At 48.2% G+C, this 18369-nt stretch overlaps 3 protein-coding genes across 14 annotated transcripts in view; 2 read left to right on the top strand and 1 right to left on the bottom strand.

Annotated features, from left to right (window-relative positions):
* Nucleotides 1–8608, top strand: part of Atf7 (activating transcription factor 7) — a 90907-nt gene extending 82299 nt beyond the window's left edge. For 4 of the 5 annotated variants that reach the window (XM_074083491.1, XM_020160304.2, XM_020160305.2 and 1 more), the window contains one exon: nucleotides 3317–7017. In XM_074083491.1, the coding sequence (XP_073939592.1) occupies nucleotides 3317–3534 (218 nt within the window). In that variant the 3' untranslated portion in view covers nucleotides 3535–7017. Of the gene's footprint in view, nucleotides 1–3316 lie in introns of all 5 variants that reach the window. The other variant, XM_074083492.1, reaches the window with a different exon arrangement.
* A 130-nt stretch (nucleotides 8609–8738) lies between these two features.
* On the top strand, nucleotides 8739–12391 carry Npff (neuropeptide FF-amide peptide precursor). The gene is made up of 3 exons (XM_020160223.2): nucleotides 8739–11860; nucleotides 12065–12186; nucleotides 12289–12391. Exons 1-3 carry the CDS (start codon nucleotides 11624–11626, stop codon nucleotides 12389–12391), a joined length of 462 nt encoding a protein of 153 aa, XP_020015812.1. The 5' UTR covers nucleotides 8739–11623.
* Nucleotides 12392–12976: 585 nt separating this feature from the next.
* On the bottom strand, nucleotides 12977–18145 carry Tarbp2 (TARBP2 subunit of RISC loading complex). Of its 8 annotated transcripts, none has more exons than XM_020160301.2 (9): nucleotides 17913–18145; nucleotides 17200–17364; nucleotides 16287–16389; nucleotides 15617–15712; nucleotides 14964–15036; nucleotides 14630–14747; nucleotides 14187–14314; nucleotides 13558–13759; nucleotides 12977–13417 (listed from the first exon to the last, which is right to left on the bottom strand). In XM_020160301.2, the coding sequence occupies exons 2-9, from the start codon at nucleotides 17357–17359 to the stop codon at nucleotides 13260–13262; spliced, it is 1038 nt and encodes a 345-aa protein (XP_020015890.1). In that variant the 5' UTR covers nucleotides 17360–17364; nucleotides 17913–18145; the 3' UTR covers nucleotides 12977–13259. The 8 variants fall into 8 exon arrangements, with proteins under 8 accessions (XP_020015890.1, XP_020015888.1, XP_020015889.1 ...); XM_020160299.2 differs by having other exon boundaries at nucleotides 17200–17369; nucleotides 17913–18138; XM_020160300.2 differs by lacking the exon at nucleotides 17913–18145 and adding an exon at nucleotides 17666–17813 and having other exon boundaries at nucleotides 17200–17369.
* Nucleotides 18146–18369: the final 224 nt, after the last annotated feature.

Raw genomic sequence — 18369 nt, 5'->3', positions numbered from 1 at the left:
CAAGACTGATCAGTGAGTAGCCCTTGTGGAGCAACCAGTCCTACCCAAAAAAATAAAATAAAATAAAAAATTATCCTAATTACCAATAATAGTTGGGGCTAAAGGGTAGCATATTGACTGGGTATCTGTTTTGTGTAAGGATTTTACCACCTTCCCAGTTCCCTCCTGAAATAGGTATTACCTCTGTTAATAGGTGAAAAAACTGCACTCAGGTTGATCACTTACTTGAAGTTGTACAGCTGGTAAAGTGATGGAGCCAAGATTTATATTCAGGTGTTTCTTATTCCAGACATACAGTCTTGACCTAGAGAAGAGATAAATAGCCAATGATACTTTGAGATTTAGTATTGGGATTTGGTGGCATGTTTATAGAGAATATTGGTTTTAGTTTGTTATAATAGTATTAGAAAAAGATGGCCATTGCTTAAACACAATTCTAACCTTAATATTACTGTGAATAATTTGCTTAGGGGTAGTAAAAACTAGTAAATGCTAGTTTCCCTTTACAAATTAAATTCATGGGAATGTTAGTTATCACATTTGATATATTGAATTATTTTTCCACTAACCATATTTATCATTTCAGAGATGTGTTCCCATAGAAAAAGAGGAACCATGTCACCATTTTTAAAGATCTCTGTTTAAATTTTAATATGTGCTTCAGGGTACATTCATTCATTAAGCAAATATTGTCTATTCTGTGCCAGGCACATGCTTAGGATACAATAGGAAACCAAATAGGTTAGATTAAGGGCCTGCCCTTGAGGAGCCTATAATATTTAGTAGGTGAGACAGATAATGACAAATAAGTAAAATAGATGATATCCTGTATCTTATATGGCAGTAAATGATAAAAGGAAAAATAAAACAGGGCTAGGTATGGTGGTGGTGCATGCCTGTACTTGAGAAGCTGAGACAGGAGGATTATGAATTCAAGATGAGCCTGGTCTACATGGTGAATGAAACCTGTCTCAAAAAAACGAAAAGAAAACAGAAAACGAGGAAGGATAATGAAGTGTTGGCAACAGGATTAAAATTTTAGATGAGGTGGCTTTTGAATCAAGACCTGAAAGAAATGAAAGAGTTAGCCATGCTTTTATTATTTATTTGTTTGTTTTTATTTTGGCAGTACTGGGATTTAAACTCAGGGCTTGTGCTTGCTAGGCAGGCACCTTGTTACTTGAGCCATACTGCCAGCCCTACCATGCATTTATGTGGAGGAAAAGTACTGCAGGTCAAAATAGCAAATGCAAAGACCCAAGGAGAGTGAGCATGCCTGGTACAATCTAGGAACATCAGGAAGCTAGTGTGGCTGGAGGGGAGAGTAGTTGGAGATGAGGCAGAGGAAGTATTGGAGCATTTCATATAAGGTCTTGATGGTCATAGCAAGGATCAAAGTTTTTATTCTTCATTGGGAACATGGAGAGGGTATTCAACATAGGCGCGATATGACTGATCTCACTTATATTTGAACAGGATTGTTCTGCTAGGCAAAAGTAGGCAGTCCACCTTAGAAGGCTATTGTAATACTATGAGCAATAGATAAGGAGTCTTGTCCGAGATAGAAGTAGTGAAAGTGTCAAAAAGTGGTTGAATTCATGATATATTTCAAAGTTAGAGTGATAGGCCAGATAAGATAGTTTATATGAGAAAAAGAAGAATCAAAAATTGCACCAAAGCTGGACTTGGTGACTGAAGCCTTGGCTCATGGTAGAGCATCTGCTTTGTAAGAGCAGAACCCTTAAGTTGAGCTTTGAAAAACAAGCTCAAAACTTTCAGGGGTTTTTCCTTCAAATTTTGAACCAAAGTTTTGTTTATTTCTTGTCTGCCTCTGACACTGGGGTCCCAGGTGGCAGGACAGGCATTTTAATCTTAAATGTTTTGCAACCCAGCATGTCCCAAGCAAAGAGGGGTGTCCTTGGATCCCAAGGTTCCATAAAGGAATATAGCAAGGGTGTAAATATTTACAGTTTTTTATACCTCTTGTAAGATGTGGAGGCAGCACATTGTGGTTTTTTTATGATGAGAGATGAATTTAATACCACTAACTATAGGCTCAGTATTGCTTGTGGAGCCAGTACTGGTCACAACACATTCCACTCCCATACTAGATGGCTTATAATGTGGAAAGAGCTCAATTAAAACTTTTATAACAACAACAGAAAAAAAACCTGGGTGCTGGTGGTTCATGCCTGTAATCCTAGCTATGCAGAAGGCAGAGATCAGGAGGATCTTGGCTCGAAACCAGCCTGGGCAAATAGCTTACAAGACTCTATCACAAAAAAGGGCTGGTGGAGTGGCTCAAGGTGTAGGCCTCAGGGCCCCAGTACCATAAAGAAAAAAAAAAGGACCCCACAAGAGTACTGCCAGGAAGGTAGGGGAGAAAACAGCTGAGTAGTTAGATGTGGTGGTATATAAATCACAGTAGGAAAGCATTTCAAGAAGTTTAGCGGACCGGGCGCCTGTAACCCTAGCTACTCGGGAGGCTGGGATCAGGAAAATCACAGGCAACTAGTTCATGAGACCCTATGAGGGGGGAGTGTGGGGGAGAACATCACAAAAAAGGGCTGGTAGGGTGGCTCAAGTAGTAAGAATGCCTGCCTGGCAAGCATGAGGCCCCGAGTTCAAACTTGTGCCACCAAAATAATAATAATAGTAATAATAATGAAATGATTCAGTGTCTTTGAGTTTCTTTGAGAATTAATCAGAAAGGATAGATAAAAAGAGATCTTTTTATTTTATTTATTTTGTGGCACTGGGGTTTGAACTCGGGGTCTTGCGTTTGCTAGGCAGGCACTCTTAATGCTTGAGCTACTTCACCAGCCCAGAGACCTATTTTAAATTGACTTTAAAGATAAGAATAAGGGAAAAATTGTACAAAATAGGGTAATTAACTATGCAGAGACCTAGAAGCCAGTGTAATTAACGCGTTGGGGGTTCACTTTATTGGGATAAATAGGTTAATTTTGGTCTAGTTCTTGCTTCCCTTCTCACATTTCCTAGCCTTTTCATAAGTTACAAGTCAGAATTCTGGGGAGTTTTCTCTCTTTTTTTTTTTTAAATGTTTTTATTAGTTTATAATAGTTGTACAGGGGGGTTCATTGTGACGTTTCCATATATGAACGTAATGCACCCAATTTGGTTCATCCCCTCCATTATTCTCTCTTTCCCTTCCTTCTAGAGAGTTTTCCCCACAAAAGATGAGTTTCATTTTCCTTTGGACACCTTTGGAATTATGGCAAAATGTAGTCCTGCCTGTTTTCCTGTTCTGTTTTCTAACCACTTGCTCTCTGCTGTTTGCTCTCATTTCTGGCAGAAAGCCCCAAGGAAAGCTCAGAGCCAACGGGTTCTCCAGCCCCTGTGATTCAACACAGTTCAGCAACAGCCCCTAGCAATGGCCTCAGTGTTCGCTCTGCAGCTGAAGCTGTGGCCACCTCAGTCCTCACTCAGATGGCCAGCCAAAGGACAGAACTGAGCATGCCCATACAGTCGCATGTGATCATGACCCCACAGTCTCAGTCTGCCGGCAGATGATGCCTCCCCTGGTGGAGAGGTCCCCAGCCAGAGCTCGCCCACCCAAGAGCCAAGAGAGATATCATCTTATCCCTCCCATCTGCCTTGGACGTGGCAATATGGGGGGAATATTTGTGTGTTGTGAATATGGACAGATGTGGTGGGGCTTTTCTCTTTAGCCACATGGTCGTGTACATTTGACACCTGTGCTAGGGGCCTCCCAGCCCCAGAGCCACATAGAACATCCCCCAGGGGTGGGGTTTCTGGTGTACCCACAGCCAAAGGCTTTTCCAGATGGTCCGAGCAATCACCCCTGCCCCATGCACGTATACCTGTCTCTCTTAACACTAACCCTTGCACTTCTGGGTTTGGGGTTTCTCCGTTTCCTCTCTTCTCATTGCTGTGGCTGTTACCTTCTTGTTCCTTACTAGCATGTCACTTCCTACTAGATAAAGGGAGGCTAGATTAGATGGCATATCACCTGCTGTCCCATCTCTAGCCACCCCATAGACTCAGGACTTTGTCTCCCAGTAGCTGCTTATTTATCCCTTTTCCCCTTCCTAAATTTTAATTAAAACATTTACTTATGGAGAATGTAAGGTCACCTTTGATATATGAAGTAGCAGTATTTTCCAGCTCTTCCATACTTTATTCCTCTCCCTACCTGCCACCACAAAAAAAGAAAAGAAAAAAAACCATGCAAAATTCCAAAACTTCCTTTTCATCTTCCAAAACTATTTGGGTACCTCATTTTGTCTCTTGACTTTACCTAGGCTAACAGTGGAGTCTTTCCCACTTTCCACTAAGCCTGGAAACCTCATCTTGTGGCCTTATTGTTAGGTATTGCTTGGCAATGAAACAATGAAAAGGGAAAGAGCTGAGAGCCTGGGATCTTACTGGGCTTCCCTCTCACCCTCCCTCCTCCTCCAGTTCTAATCATCAGGGCAGACAGGAACAATGTAATTTAAAGTTTGTTCCATCAGGTTACCAGATGAATTGATTCTTTTATATTTTTCAAGAGTTTACTGGCCAAAGTATGCATAACGACATCTTTGGTCATTTTTCTGCTCCTGCATCTCTCTCTTCATTCGCTTGTCCACATTACTGCCTCTGTCCCTCTACCAAACTAGTTCAGATCAGCCATCTTGGAAGCTGTCATGTAGGATACTCTTGCATTCCCTTGCTCTTTCTCCATTTCACAGCCTCACGCGTCTGTCTTCCAAGCTAGGTCTTGTATTTATCAGGGCCCTCTGAACACCTTTTTCTCTCACCAGGTTCCTAGCATAGCCATTGGTCCTGCAAGTTTCCTCAATTCACTTCTGCACTCTGCTCCCTAAATGCAATGCTTTTTCTGTGGTACAAGTACCAGGACGCTGAAGATCATGGTCAAGATCCTGAATGGCTTTCCTTGCGTATAAGATTGGGTGGAAGGAGAAGGGGGAGAGGGAAGGGGTAGTAGTAATCTCAGCAGAGGTGCCTAGGTTCTGGCCTGTCTGGGAGATTGTTGACTATGGTTCTCAGCTATTCTTATTTTGAAGAGTTGGGTAGCAGGGAAAGGAGTTCTTCCCTCTTGTTCCTTATCTTCCCTTGGCTCTGAACTATGCAGTTTCTACTATGGCCATAGGAAGCAATCCAAAGCCAGAGGCCTGTGGATAGATAGGTCAGCTTTAATAACCCTTCAGTATGAAACCCTTCCAATTGTCCCAGAGCCACCTTCTGCCATCTGCCCAAGCCAAAAATGTCCTTTTCTCCATCTCTTCTGCGTGCATCCTTAACATTCATACAAAGTACCCGCCAGCTTCCTTTCTTATTTTGTCTTCCAAAATTGACTGTCATTGAGGAATGAAAAAAACAAATGTTCTAAGCTACACAGTTCCCATCTTCTCAGAATCATAAACTGGTTAGCCAATCAGTTGACGCGTTCTGCCGCATTTGTTTTAAATTTCCCCTCCTGCTCTTCAAAATCAGTGCTGAGCAAGCCACACCTGGTGAAGACAAAGGAAAGAAACATGGTTTTCTCATTCTTTACCGCCAAGGACCCAACAGGAACAGCCCCTGAGGTGATCAGACTAGCAAATGTCATGGCAGATGGTCAGGATGCATGTTGTCTCCTCCAGGGATGTCTTTAAAAATTCACAGCCATAACTTGTGCTCAGGATTTCTCCTTTAGACGGCTGCTCCCTGGGATTTTTTCCCTGCCTTTGAGTCTTGTTTCATTTTTTATTGTCTTGATTTCCCACTAGCAGCCTTGCCCTAAAGTATGAGTGAGCTTTTGGCTCCTAAGGAGCCTTCATAAGATCTTTGAATATGTTTCTTCCCCCTCCGTGAAGCATTTTTAAAGTTAGGAATCAGTTTGTCACTGCATACATGCCCCACCAGTCTGACCCTGTGTTGGCAGGCTAATCTATGTAAAGGGTCTTTTTTTATATCTTAGCCCTCATGTCTAATTCTCTTGAGTCTTTATTTTGTTTTCATCAGTGGGAAGTTAGTATCAGGGACCTAAATGAGGAACACTGCCAGAACTATAGTAATGAAGTGGCAATGAAATTAGGAAGGGGCAGGACAGGCCCCACACAGCTTTTTAATTGGTCCTCATTCTCACTAAGAAGACCAAGCAATTGCTTACCTGAAGCTTCTCTTAGTCAAGAGAGTGTCACTTACCTTGCTGTTGCTGGGAGCCATGTGTCACTCTTCCCGATCTTTGCCTTCCAGACTCAGCTGGTCCAGAATCTGGTATCATGGAAGGCATTGCTTAGCCCTTCTTAAGGACCGTGGCCTTTCTAGGACCTAAGGAGGGGGAGACCCCTATCAGAAAAGAGCTGAGAGAGTGGTATCTTGAGACTCTTCTGAGTGAACACAGGACTTGGGCCTTCTGTTCTGCACACTTGCTGCCCCAAAAGCCTGCTTAGAATTGAAAAGACTGAGAGAGCCTTCCAGGGAGACTAAGGAGAACTAGAAAGAATATAGTTTCTTTACTTCTTTCCTATTGGTTAGACACCCGAATCTGCTTCTGCCTCACTCCTCTCCTTGGCCCTAAGTACCAGACCATACACTGGGCTAAAGAGGAAACTGGGCTGGGCACCAGTGGCTCCTCCCTATAATCCTAGCTACTCAGGAGGCAGAGATCAGGAGGATAGTTCAAAGCCAGCCCAGGCAAATAGTTTGTGAGACCCTATCTTAAAAAACCCATCACAAAAAAGGGCTGGTGGAGTGGCTCAAGGTGAAGGCCCTGAGTTCAAGCCCCAGAACTACAAAAAAAAGAGGAAACTGGGCTGAGTGAATATTCCCTTGATGCCTTCCTTCCCTATTCTGTTCTGTAATTCTTGGCTCCTTTCTTGATTCACCTCTCCATCTCCTCAGGGACTTGCTCTCCAGCACCACCATCCTGGGAGATGGAGTGCTTCACCATAGCCATGTACCATCTACAGCCTGAACCACCAAGCAGACGCCAAAAAACTCTTCTGGTTTCCAAGGCTCTTCTGCTCTACACTGAGAGGCTCCTTAAAGGTGCTAGCCCCTGAAATGGCTCTTCCCACAAGAGTGTTCCCCTTTCATAATTTTCTTCCTATTAATTTTACACATTGTATACACAAGAAGGAAATGTTATTTTTTTTTAAATCTCATAACCATTTGATGTAGACTCCATTCTTCCCAGCTATATCACATATGCCTTTGTTGATGTTCTCTCTACTTTCTTGAAACTTGTGTTTGATCAGGGTGGAGGTATGGAGGAACAGAACAAGTGAGGATCCTAGAGCAGATTAGAGGACCCTCACCCCACTACAACCTCCCTCATCACCCTCTCATAGCATTGAACTGGTTTCTCTGTTTCTGTTTGGATAAATCCGCACTTGCCCGGATGGTGACCCACCCGGAAGGAATGAGCATAGGTGACTGCCAGCATTTCCACCCTTGCACCAGTTGAATTGTTTTTCTTTGAAAAAAGGCCAAGTATAGTAGGGCAGGTTAAGGCAGCATATGTCCTTTGTAGATGGAGGTTTGTATTGTAGCTACCGGGCTTTATTTTTTTAGTGGGGAGCTAGTAGCACAGATTATCTCACCGCAGCTGCTGGTAAGTGATGCTTCAGCTGTATGTGGCCAAGAGCACTAGTTTCATTGACTATACTTAGGGCATTGGTTCTCAAAATAGGGTCCAGGACCACCAGCAGCAGCATCACCATCACCTGGAACTTGTTAGACATGCACATTCTTGGTCCGTCCCAGACCCACTAAGTCAGAAATTCTGGGGGTGGATTTTTTGACAAGCACTCCAAGTGCGTCTAATGCACACTAATGTTTGAGAACATTGCCCTTAGGGGCAAGCTCGGAGCTCCTTTGAAGACATGGAGGATGCTTTTAAATACGGTCCTCGGCCTTAGCACTAACGTATTTTTCTATTTCCTCCAGTACCTCTTTCCACTCCCATTAAAACCACCACCACCACATCACTCATCTCATATTCTAGATTTGTCTTCCTTCAGGTCTTAACCCTAAAACCTGTCCCTGCCTCAGTCTAGGCAGGAGTTGTCTGTGTTCCCTTGCAGGCTGCTCTGAGTTCTTGGTTACATTAAGGACCAGCAGAACTTTAGCTACTCCATTCCTCCCCCGCCACACACCTTGCAGGCCTGGAGGAGATGAGCCTCCAGCTCCAACAGAGGAGGCTGCTGCATCCTGATGTAGTATCTCTTGAGAAAAAAGCAGTGTGTATCTATGATTATATCTCTGTTCATCTATATATTTTTGACATGTAGCAACACCTCTCCATCTCAAGGAGCTCAACTTGGTCTGGGTCTCTCCAGGCTCCAGTGATGAACTCTTGACAGGTGGGAGGATGCAGTGCTATGGGTTATTTTGTTACACAGCCGTCTTTCCCTTCCCCTCCACCTGATTCAGCATGACCCCTGTGAGCAGGTTCTCACAATCTCCTGGGGTGGGGCTGAGGCAGGGGCTTCGCGCTCTTCTTAACCATCTCTACTTCCCTCCCCCTTGCCATTTAGCAGTTACCCCCCAGCCTGGCCTTCTCCTTCCCTCCCTCGCCCTGACATATATTGTGCCTTATTTATGCTGCAAATAAAACATTAAACTATCAAGAGAACCACTGGTGTGTCTGATGCTTCACTATTCCAAGCCACAGGTCCCACTGGCTACTCTTGGGGACTTACTAGCATTCACGTTTGTGACCTTCTTTACTCTCCCACTTCTTAAGACAGAAGGAGCAGATGTTCTCATCCCTATTTTTTGTACAGGCGAGACGCAGCCTCCAGAACGCAGATGATTGATATAAACTACACAGTGTGACAGAAGGCATAGAGCTGAGGCTCTATAGACTGCCTTAGAGACAATGACCCTTGACATCAAGGGAACACTCACTAGGAAACTTAATGTGTGCTTTATGTGGATGGTGGGGGGGTTGTCTAAATATGAGTGCCCTCTTTTAGCGTTTTGCCTGCACCCTGCACCACCCCCCAACAACTGGAAGAAAAGGCCCTGCCCTCGAAGTTTCCAGCACTGCTGGGCACCAGTAGCTCACACCTGTAATCCTAGCTACTTGGAAGGTTTGAGATCAGGAGCATTGCGGTTCAAGGCCAGTCTGGGCAATTAATTTGTGAAACTCCATCTCCAAAATAACCAAGACAAAACAGACCTGGAGGTGTGCCTCAAATGGTAGAGAGCCATCTGCTTTGTAAGTGTGAAGTCCTGAGTTCAAATCCCAGTTCTACCAAAAAAAAAGCTGTTTCCAGCATAAACACAGAAAGTGAAATTTTTGATAAGGAGGAGGAGATTGATCTAGAAGTGTAGGCCAAAGTTTGTTTGTTTAGAAGCAAGTAAGGGCTCATAAGAAAACAGATAATGCTCTTAAAAACAAGGGGATGAGGAAGAGGTATAAGTAAACCATTAATAATTCCTTGCATCTGTATATTCCTTTATTGTTGTAAGGGAGAACAGTGAGTCAGGCTGGAGAACTTGACAAAAGAGATAGCAGGTGCCTCTGAGGTTTCCCAGTAGGAGAGAAATCATTTGAGAAGCTGTTGGTGGCTGGTGTTTGGTAGACAACTGGCATAAACAGGGAGATGGAGCCTCCTTAGGAGAATGGTGGCCATCATTGTGTTGTGGTCTGGGGCACCTGGAAGCTCATGGAAGGGTGAAAAAAGGAAGCTGCTGAAAGCCAAATACCAAAGCCAAGATGGAGAGATCTTTGAGGTTGGAATGCTGAAGGCAGAGCAGTGTACTAGGTTAGAAGGATTAACCCATTTTGTCTCCTAACCAGAGACCAGTCACCCCTGTCCTGGATATAACCAAGCCCCTTTCTGAGTGCATCCAGTGAAGAGTGCCTGCTCTGTGGTAGGTGGAGTAGCACCGTGCTTTGCATTTGGTCCATGCACTGTTGACAGCAGCCCGTTAGCAGGAGGAGTTGGTTTGATGTTTAGTGTTGGAGAGTGAATCCAGGGCCTCGTGCGTGCAGATTCCTTCATTTTATTGATGAATTGAGGTTTAGGTAAGTCACACAGTGAAGCACAAGAGCAAAGATAAAAACTGAGCTTTCTCTGGTCCACAGCCGTAGTTTGTGGTGTCCCACCTGTCCTCACAACTCTGTTTCTGTGGACCTGTTGGACAGCAACAAACCAGGACCACAATATGATGTAAAACCAGCTACCCATGGACTTGATCTCCTTTTAATAAGTGAACTACAAGAGGTAATGATGAATGTCAAGTTCCATGTTTGGGACCAACCATGAAACAAAACTTACAAAAAGGTTCACACAAGCTTAGTTTGATAGAAATATTATCGAGACCATTCAGATGAAAACCTGCTAGGATCTACAAACCTAACATGTAAACTGGTATCAACAGGGAACCAATTTAAAGAGGATGACGCTTCCCTTGAGGGAAAAAAAAAAACAACTATAGAGTGGAAGGATGAAATGTCTTCAAACATATGAATGACTTTTACACAGTGCTGAGATGGGTTCTATGAGACCTAATGCGCAAACTAAGATGCCTGGGGGAAGCCACAGGGAGACTAAAGCCAGCTCAGCACAAGGATACATCTGTCCAAAGACTGGCTCAGGAGATGGTGTGTTCCTAGGGCCAGGGTGTGAAGGTAATGACAGCAAACGTTTTTAGGATACTTTATGCCATATTACAAAAGGTATCTCAAATAATACTCATGCAGGAGATAGTTTCTTTTAATGTTCCTGTTTTAGGTGAGGAAGCTGAGGTTGAAAAGTGAGCTTGCCCATGACTGAGTCAGAGGCCTACACCATGGTTCTCCTTTGGCATAAACCAGAAACCCACACTGGTGCCAGTGCCCCAGCAGGGATTCTAGGATTAGCATAAACTAGCAGATGACTTGAAGGCCCTCAAGAAGCGGTGATTCTACTCATCTACTCCAGTATGTCAGAGTCAGAGCCAGAGCCAAGCAGAGGCTGTACCACCAGAGGTGAAACAAAATGACAGCCATACAGAATACAGTATTCTGCTGCTGCCCCTTAGTCAAGATCTTTGGACCTCCACTGGACCTCACCCTCCTTCAGAGTGCTGTTCTAAGAAAAGCGAACTGCTGGACCTGGCAGTGAGTTGAAGTGGCCACAGGGTGGCAGTAGAGCTCTAGTTGTGGAGGCTGGTACCCCATGCACTGGTGAAGATGGGGCCTGCCACAGATATGAAGCCAGTATGAACTACAAAACCCTTCAGTCTCCTGTATCTCACTTTTGTGGCCACAAATTTCAGAGTGGTTATTCCATGTTTAGCCTTCCAAGAGGCACATAAGCAGGGGTGAGAATGGCCTGTGACCTGTCAACCCAGGCAGCAGGTGACAACTTCCCTAGCTCCCTCTGATCCAGGACATGACTCCTAGCCCTCCTGACAGGAGTTTCTTCACACTTTAGTCTGCAAACTAGGGACGAGAGGTGATCAATTGATGCTCTCCAACCTGTTGAGGGATTTGGGGTTCTTGTAAGTCCCCCCCAGGGCCTGGCTCTGGCAAAGCATTTGCAATTAATGGTACCTCTTGAGCTCTGGAGGTAGGATTTATGTAGCTAATAAAGTCTATGACTCCAGGCTTAGGGCTGGGGGCGGAAGGCTGAAAGCAGGAAGTCCCAGGGGGACCATGGGAGGGGATCCCAGGTGGCTCTTAATGGAGCCATGCATTTCCATTGCCTGTCTAGATTCCCCCCCAGGCTGCATGGGGAGCAGGGGGACAGCAGGTATAAGAGGCTGGTGTGGCTGTAGGGAGGTAGATGGCAGCATGGATTCCAGGCGGGTGGCTGTGCTGCTGCTGTTGCTGTTAATGGACTGGGGCCATGCTGAAGGACCAGGGGTCCAGGATGAAGACCCAATCTTTGTGGTGAGTGAGCACCTTGCCCCCACATCACCGTTTCCCCTACCTCAGTTGGGACTTGTACTTTATGGTTAGATCCTCCGTGGCTGCCGAAGGAAATGGCCCGCAGCCTCCTTTTACTTGCCCCGGGAAGCCACCCCTTTCTCCGTGACTCTAGTGTCCAGGGCATTTGTCCACCTTCCATCCCCGCCACCCCCCGCCATGCTATAGGAGGAAGACAGTGGACCCCACCCACAGCAGCATGCCCAGAACCCTGGGTCCCTCTTGCGCTCTTTGCTGCAGGCAATGGAGAGACCTGGCAGGAGCCCAGCTTTCCTGTTTCAGCCCCAAAGGTAAGTATCAAAGGGATACACACATGGCAGGGGCTTGGAAGGGCAGGGGACTCAAGAAGGGAGAGTAGAGGGAGCAACGTCTGAGGATGAATCTCTCCTCAGGTTTGGCAGAAATGCCTGGGGGTCCTGGAGCAAAGAGCGGCTGAGTCCTCGGTCTGGAGCGTTCTGGAGCTTGGCTGCCCCTCAGCGTTTTGGGAAGAAATAACAGTGTCATCCCTTGATGTGTTTGCATGCAAGGCCACACCCCAAAGTGCTATATGTTCTTCAAATAAAATGGTCTGGCTTCTGAATCCATGTGTCAGGGTGAGACGTTAAAGGGCTGGGAGGGGGCCCTGGGTAACAACCACTGCCCACTCCGTCCCCACTAAACTAAACTCCAGCAATACAGTTGACAGGGCTCTCCGAGGCCACTGTACCCAGCCTTCTACCTACAGAAAGATTATAAAAATGGGAAGCGGGGGGGAACGTTAAAAAAAAACCTAAAAGTGACAAGGTACCTATAATCCTAGCTGCATGGGAGGCTGAGATTAAGAGGATCATGATTCTAGGCAAATGGTTTGAGACGCCATCTCCAAAATAACCACAGCAAAATGAACTGGAGGTGTGGATCAAGCAGTAGAGCACCTGCTTTGCCAGTGCAAAGTCCCCAGTTCAAACCCCAGGCCTACCAAGAAAGCTAAAAGTGGAGACAGCAGAGGAAGGATTGCGGCACTGACTTCTACCGCCATGACCTCTGACTTCTGACCATGACTTCTGCCATGACCACTCACAGCCACAGAAAGAGCAGGGCTTAAGAAACCAAGGAGCAGCACGTTTATTCTGTACTCTAGTAGAGCCCCCAGTTTCCTTCCCACTCATCATCTTCCATACAATGAGGGCAGGTCCTGGGCCAGCTAAGGCCATATGGTCCCTGGCTCCTCGCCCTGTGCCTTCCTCACCCTCAAGGCAGGCAGTCTGTATCAGAGGTAGAGATGGCATCCACCAGAGGGTTCCAGAGCTGGATAGATGCATGTGCCCAGAGGCAGGAAGAGCAGAGAGCAAAGGGATGCACATCCATGAGTCCAGCAGGGGCCCTACTTGCTGCCCACCATGATCCTGAGGTACTGCAGGGCACGGCAAGCTGCCTCACCTCGGGCTGCCTCCCTGGTGGTTGCAGAGCCATGACACACAGTAGCTGGCTGGGTGGACAGTTCCACTAGGCATTGGCAGAGCCCACTCAGGCTCAGTTCCTCTGGAGACAAAAGTGGAGGAGAGGCACTGTTGAAGAGAGGTAGCCCCAGGGAGGGTGCACGTCATTGTCACCCCCTCCCAACACTTTACACTTGCTCTGGTCCAGTCCCCACCATCCCCTGGCTCCCTGACTGGCCATACCAATATCCAGGTAGCTGACATGGAAGGCCTGCTCCTCAGAGAGTTCACTAAGGACGCCGCAGCAAGCAGAGCCCAGAGCATCTAGGGAGCCCAGGGAGCAACTACGAAGAGACAGGATCTTCTCTCCCACTGAATTTCGCAGAGAATCCCAGGTACAGCCTGGGCCTCGGTTCCGAAGTCCATCCAGGCGAGAGCCCATACCCTGACAAGATGGGGGTAGAGTGAGAAAGATGCAGCCAGGCATTATAGGACCTAGGCATTTAGACAGTCAACATCCAAGGAGAGAAAAGCCCAAAGAACCTGCCTCCAGCTGGCCTTTATCCTATCAATCCCTACATATACCCTTTAACTTCTAGACCCTGGACCTGATGACCAGGCAACCTTCCTGACCCCAGGAACAGAAGCCTGCAGGGCCCCTACCCTAGGCCAACTCCCCCTCAGCACTCACCAATGGGCCTACAGTCAAGGCTGAGTGGGATCTGAAGGACCCAAGAAGACCTAGGTCTGGTAGGAAAACTGAAGTGGAAGCAGGCCCAGGACCCAGAGAGGCTCACTCCTAAGTCACAGACCCAATCCCTGGTGCTGTGTCTTAAGAGGGTGAACCACATGCCCAGCCACAAGCCACTCACAATAGAGAAGTGATCATCATCAGGCTCCACCTCATTGCCATCCCGGGCATCCAGAGGCACTGTGTGCACTCGAAGCAGCATTTTAGCTGCTGCATTCCGCTTTGCCAGCTTTTTGGAAGTGCCACTGCCTGCATGTGGGGACAGGAGTACTGGATTCTAATCCCAACAGACCAATGCTTTCCTCCCAGGTCATACTTGGATTGAGAGTCCCCCTGTGGGATGTCAACTAGAAAGGGGAGCTCAGAACCTGCCCGAGAACCTGGCAGGAGAGAGGAGGGGAGATGGGGTGCTCAGAAGAAGCTAGGAGACAGGAGCGAGCATGGGGCTATGAAGCAAGGAGAGCCAGGATGGAGCAAAGCCAGGCTGAGAACTGCCTTGTGTCGAGAACTGGAGGGCTGTGCTGTGGGGACAGGAGCTGCAAGAAACCCCTTCTGCCCAGTTACCAATCTCAATGAAACGCTCCACTCGACAGGTCATGGTGAACTCTTTGCGGTGGGCTGGCCCGGATTCCTGGGTCACTGTGTATTCTGGCAATCGCCAGCCTTTCTGCACCACCAGTTCCTTGGAAGGGAGACACAGGGAGCAGAAGGCTGAGTGAGACAAGGTTCATATCCATTCTGGCATCCACTCAGGAGCCTACAATTCCAGGTCAGGGGAAAGATGGAGGAGTGCAAAAAGGACATGGGTAACTGCACCGCCCATAAGCACACATTCTTCCCTCATAGCCCTGGTTCAGGGAAGACAGGCATGCACAGGAAATTAGGATGGGAGCCACACCTGCAGAGCACCAACAGGGTTGCACTCAGACTGCTGAGGGGAGACAGGGGGCTGCATCTCCATGGGAGGGTTCCTGAAGGAAAAAGAGCGCAGGCCAAAGCTGAGGAAAATGGTTCCTTCTGGAGCTGCCATGAGCACAAGTGCCAACTGCTGCTTGGCTCCCCACTGCCATCTCCCTATTTCCCACCAGGCAGGCAGCTGTCTGAACATCTAGCCTGGCTTCTCCTGCTCTACCTGCTTCCTCCCTCTCAGTCAAGTGAGGCAGTCTCATGGTCTAGAAGCATTTCGAGTCTGGAACATCTGAGTATCATCTCCCAAGGACAGTGGGAGAGGGATAATAGCTGGTTCCTGGAAGCACCTCATGGATCTCAAACACAGGACCATCAGGTAGCCAATCCAGAAGAAAATGGGACCTGTAAGACCCTTCAACATGATCAAACAACATCCACATGGCTATTTAAGATTCATAAATTACCTCCTGTCTCAAAAGCTTACCAACTGGTGCAAATTCTCCAAGCTCTGGTCCCCAACTATTGCATTCTCTGTTTATTCTCAGGTTTCATCATCCTGACCAGTCTGGGTCCAAGGACTGTGGGGGCAGGAGCCAGAACCCTTTTCTCCCACCCTCAGAGAAGTCAGGGAACACAAGATACCTGGTTAGGACAGCAGATGGAACAGGAGCAGCAACTGCCACAGTGATAAAATCAGGAATGTCCTCAGGCAGTGAAGAATCTAAGGGAAAAAAAGAACTTCCCGAGGGGAAGGGGGCCTTGGATTCACACCCATGTCGGGGAGAAGAGGGATGGGGACTGAGGTCCTCCTGACCTGCCATCCCTAGAGAACTCCTTCCCAACTGGGCCAGACTCAGAGAGGCTCAACAACAACTCTCCTCCTGGGATCCTTTGCTGCCTGACACTGGCTCAAAAGGACTGAGAAAAGAGGGTCTCAGAAAAAAAGGGCCTCTTCTTAAGAACCATGGGAACAACAAACCCCAAACTGAGTGTGAAAGAGGGAAGGACATCTTGCTAGAAAGAGGGGGCATGTCAGGGAACAACTGTCAGTCTCAACCTCCACCCCCTTCCTCCCTAACCCAGCCCCGTAACAACACAACCCTTCAAAGGGACTAACTAGCTTCCTCCAAGAATTCTTCACAGCTGCAGAAGCCCTGGAAACACCCTGTTCAGCTCCACAGGAAATTCTCAGGATGGGGCAGATCAGGGTGGCCATGTGTCACCAGGTCAGGCCTAGGGGGGTCAAAGGGGTGGTGTAGGGGCCTGGGCTCCTGGCAGGGTATCTACTGTGCCTTGGCTGTTCCTCCCTCACCTGCTGTCCTCCAGGGCCGGCTCCAGCATGCTCCCCCCTTTGAGGTGTTTGAGGGCCACCTCAGCTGCCTTGTGCTTGGCTGCCTTCTTGCTGGGGCCCTGACCTGAGAGAGGGGATGTGGGCAATACTGGAGGTCACTGGCCAGACAAAAGAGAAACCAGCATCCCCAGGCCTCTCTCTTCACAGCCAGAGGGAGTCAACCAACCCTCTGACCAACCTCCCCCTGCCCAAGCATGGAAGGGTACCACTAACTGCTGGAAGGAAGGGCCCTAATCTTTCCATTAACTCCCAGAATTAATCCAGGCCAGACAGGACTTCTGAGCTCACACACTTTAGGGCGAGATTCTCTCTGCCTTACTTTCCTCTGCAAAGCACTTTCTTTTCCCTTAATAGACAGTTGGGACAATAAAGGACAGGCTCTACAGTCAAAGCCCTACTCTGCCCTTTACTAGGTATGTGACCAAGGTGGAGCCATTTAATCTGATACTCAGTTTCCTCATGTTCAGCCTGGAACACAGCTCAGCATAGTAGGTGCTCACTACCCCAAATAGCCACTGAATATTCAGCATCTCCTCTACTTTTCCTCTGGGGTGATGTGAACCTGCCAGATCCCTGTCAGTCCTGCTCACTCTACTAACTCTATCCACCTTCGCACAACCCTGTTCTCCCAATCCAGTCAGTGGTTTTTCCCCTAAAATCCCTCCCTCCCAACCTAGCCTTGGAGAAGAGGACTGGGAAAAAAGACCAGTGGCTCAAGTGGTAGAGCGGCTGCCCAGCAAGCACAAGAACCTGAGTTCAATCCCCAGTAACACCAAAAAAAAAAAGAGAGAGAGAGAGAGAGAGAGACTCCAGGATACAAAGCCATGGGCCCTGTGAAGGCACACCCCAGCCAGGCTGCCCAAGCCTTCCTCACCAGTGCAGCTGGTGTCCCCAACGGTGACCCGGAAGGTGAAATTAGGCTGATGGGCTTGGCCCTCGGCTTTGAGAAGGTCGTACACGGGCGTCTTCCCTATTCTGGTCCCATACTCCTGCAGAAGGCTGATCGGGGTCTTGCCCGGGTTGGCGGCCAGCATTTGCTCTATACTAGGAGAGGGGCACAGACCCACATCACACCTCCCCTCTGCACCCACCTGGCCAAACAGTGACACACCAGACCTAGGCACATTATGGGGAACATAGGGTCCAGGGGATCCCAAGCAGTACAGCATCCCTTGGCTGGGTTCAAAGTGGGGTGCAGCTGGGAAAGCAGGGTCCACTACCCCAATACAAATAGGGAATGTACTGTTCCTGTCTCAATTAAGGTGAGGGATCCTGTGCCCCACTGCTGTTTGGAAGTGCATGCCCCCTGACACAGTGCAGACCAGGAACCCAGTACCCACCAAATGCACTAAATGTGGGGGCATAAAGCCCAGTGCTCCAGTGCAATCTGGGAACCGAACCAACCCCAAACTATTTAGAGCTGGAGGCGATGGCCACTAACCCCGGTGAATGCCGGGAACCACTGCCCGCTACCCCAATGCTTGCCGGGAACAACCCTCAGGCCAGGTGCATGCTGGGGCCGCGCCGCTACCCCTCCGTACCGCCCCACACTTTTCGCCCTGCAGAGATCGGGACGAGGCGGCTCACCTGGGTAGCCCGCAGCCCGTGGTAGTGCCGGAGCCCTGCTCCTCTTCACTCATTCCCTCCTCCGTCCCCGCGGGCGCCACCGTGACTACAGCCTCCACGCGCCCCAGTACAACGCCGACGAGTTAGGGCCGGGGCCAAGCCCCAAGTCGCGGCCGGTAGGGCCTGCCGCGGGGCATACTGGGATATGGAGTTCCCCGCCCACCCTGCTTCATGAGACTCCATCAGGAGGGGAGCTACCCGCCCCACAACCCTCCGCGTCGCTCGTCCAGGCTGCTGCACCGCCTTCTGGGAGGAGCGGACCCCTTCGCAGACGCCTCCCGAGCTACAAATGTTTTTTGTTTTTTAATGTTTATCCCGCCTTCTTTTTTCCGCACCGCCTCTCACCGAAGCCGACACTATGAGCATGCGTACTAGCCACTGGGGGGGCGGGGCGGTAAGGGCTAACTCCAGTTTAGGG

The sequence above is a fragment of the Castor canadensis genome, chromosome 8 (assembly GCF_047511655.1).
Source record: "Castor canadensis chromosome 8, mCasCan1.hap1v2, whole genome shotgun sequence".
Lineage (NCBI taxonomy): Eukaryota > Metazoa > Chordata > Mammalia > Rodentia > Castoridae > Castor > Castor canadensis.
This window is presented reverse-complemented; position numbering and strand designations above follow the sequence as displayed.

Excerpts from the sequence above, each read along its gene's own strand:
- Npff (XM_020160223.2), top strand. The coding sequence starts at position 11,624 with ATGGGAGGGGATCCCAGGTGGCTCTTAATGGAGCCATGCATTTCCATT. Across the intron at positions 11,861-12,064 it reads ATGAAGACCCAATCTTTGTG|GAGGAAGACAGTGGACCCCA; the intron begins GTGAGTGAGCAC and ends GCCATGCTATAG. Across the intron at positions 12,187-12,288 it reads TTCCTGTTTCAGCCCCAAAG|GTTTGGCAGAAATGCCTGGG; the intron begins GTAAGTATCAAA and ends ATCTCTCCTCAG.
- Tarbp2 (XM_020160299.2), bottom strand. The coding sequence starts at position 17,965 with ATGAGTGAAGAGGAGCAGGGCTCCGGCACTACCACGGGCTGCGGGCTA. Across the intron at positions 15,713-16,286 it reads CCGGCCCTGGAGGACAGCAG|TTCTTTTTTTCCCTTAGATT; the intron begins GTGAGGGAGGAA and ends CCCCTCGGGAAG. Across the intron at positions 14,748-14,963 it reads ACCCTGTTGGTGCTCTGCAG|GAACTGGTGGTGCAGAAAGG; the intron begins GTGTGGCTCCCA and ends CTCCCTTCCAAG.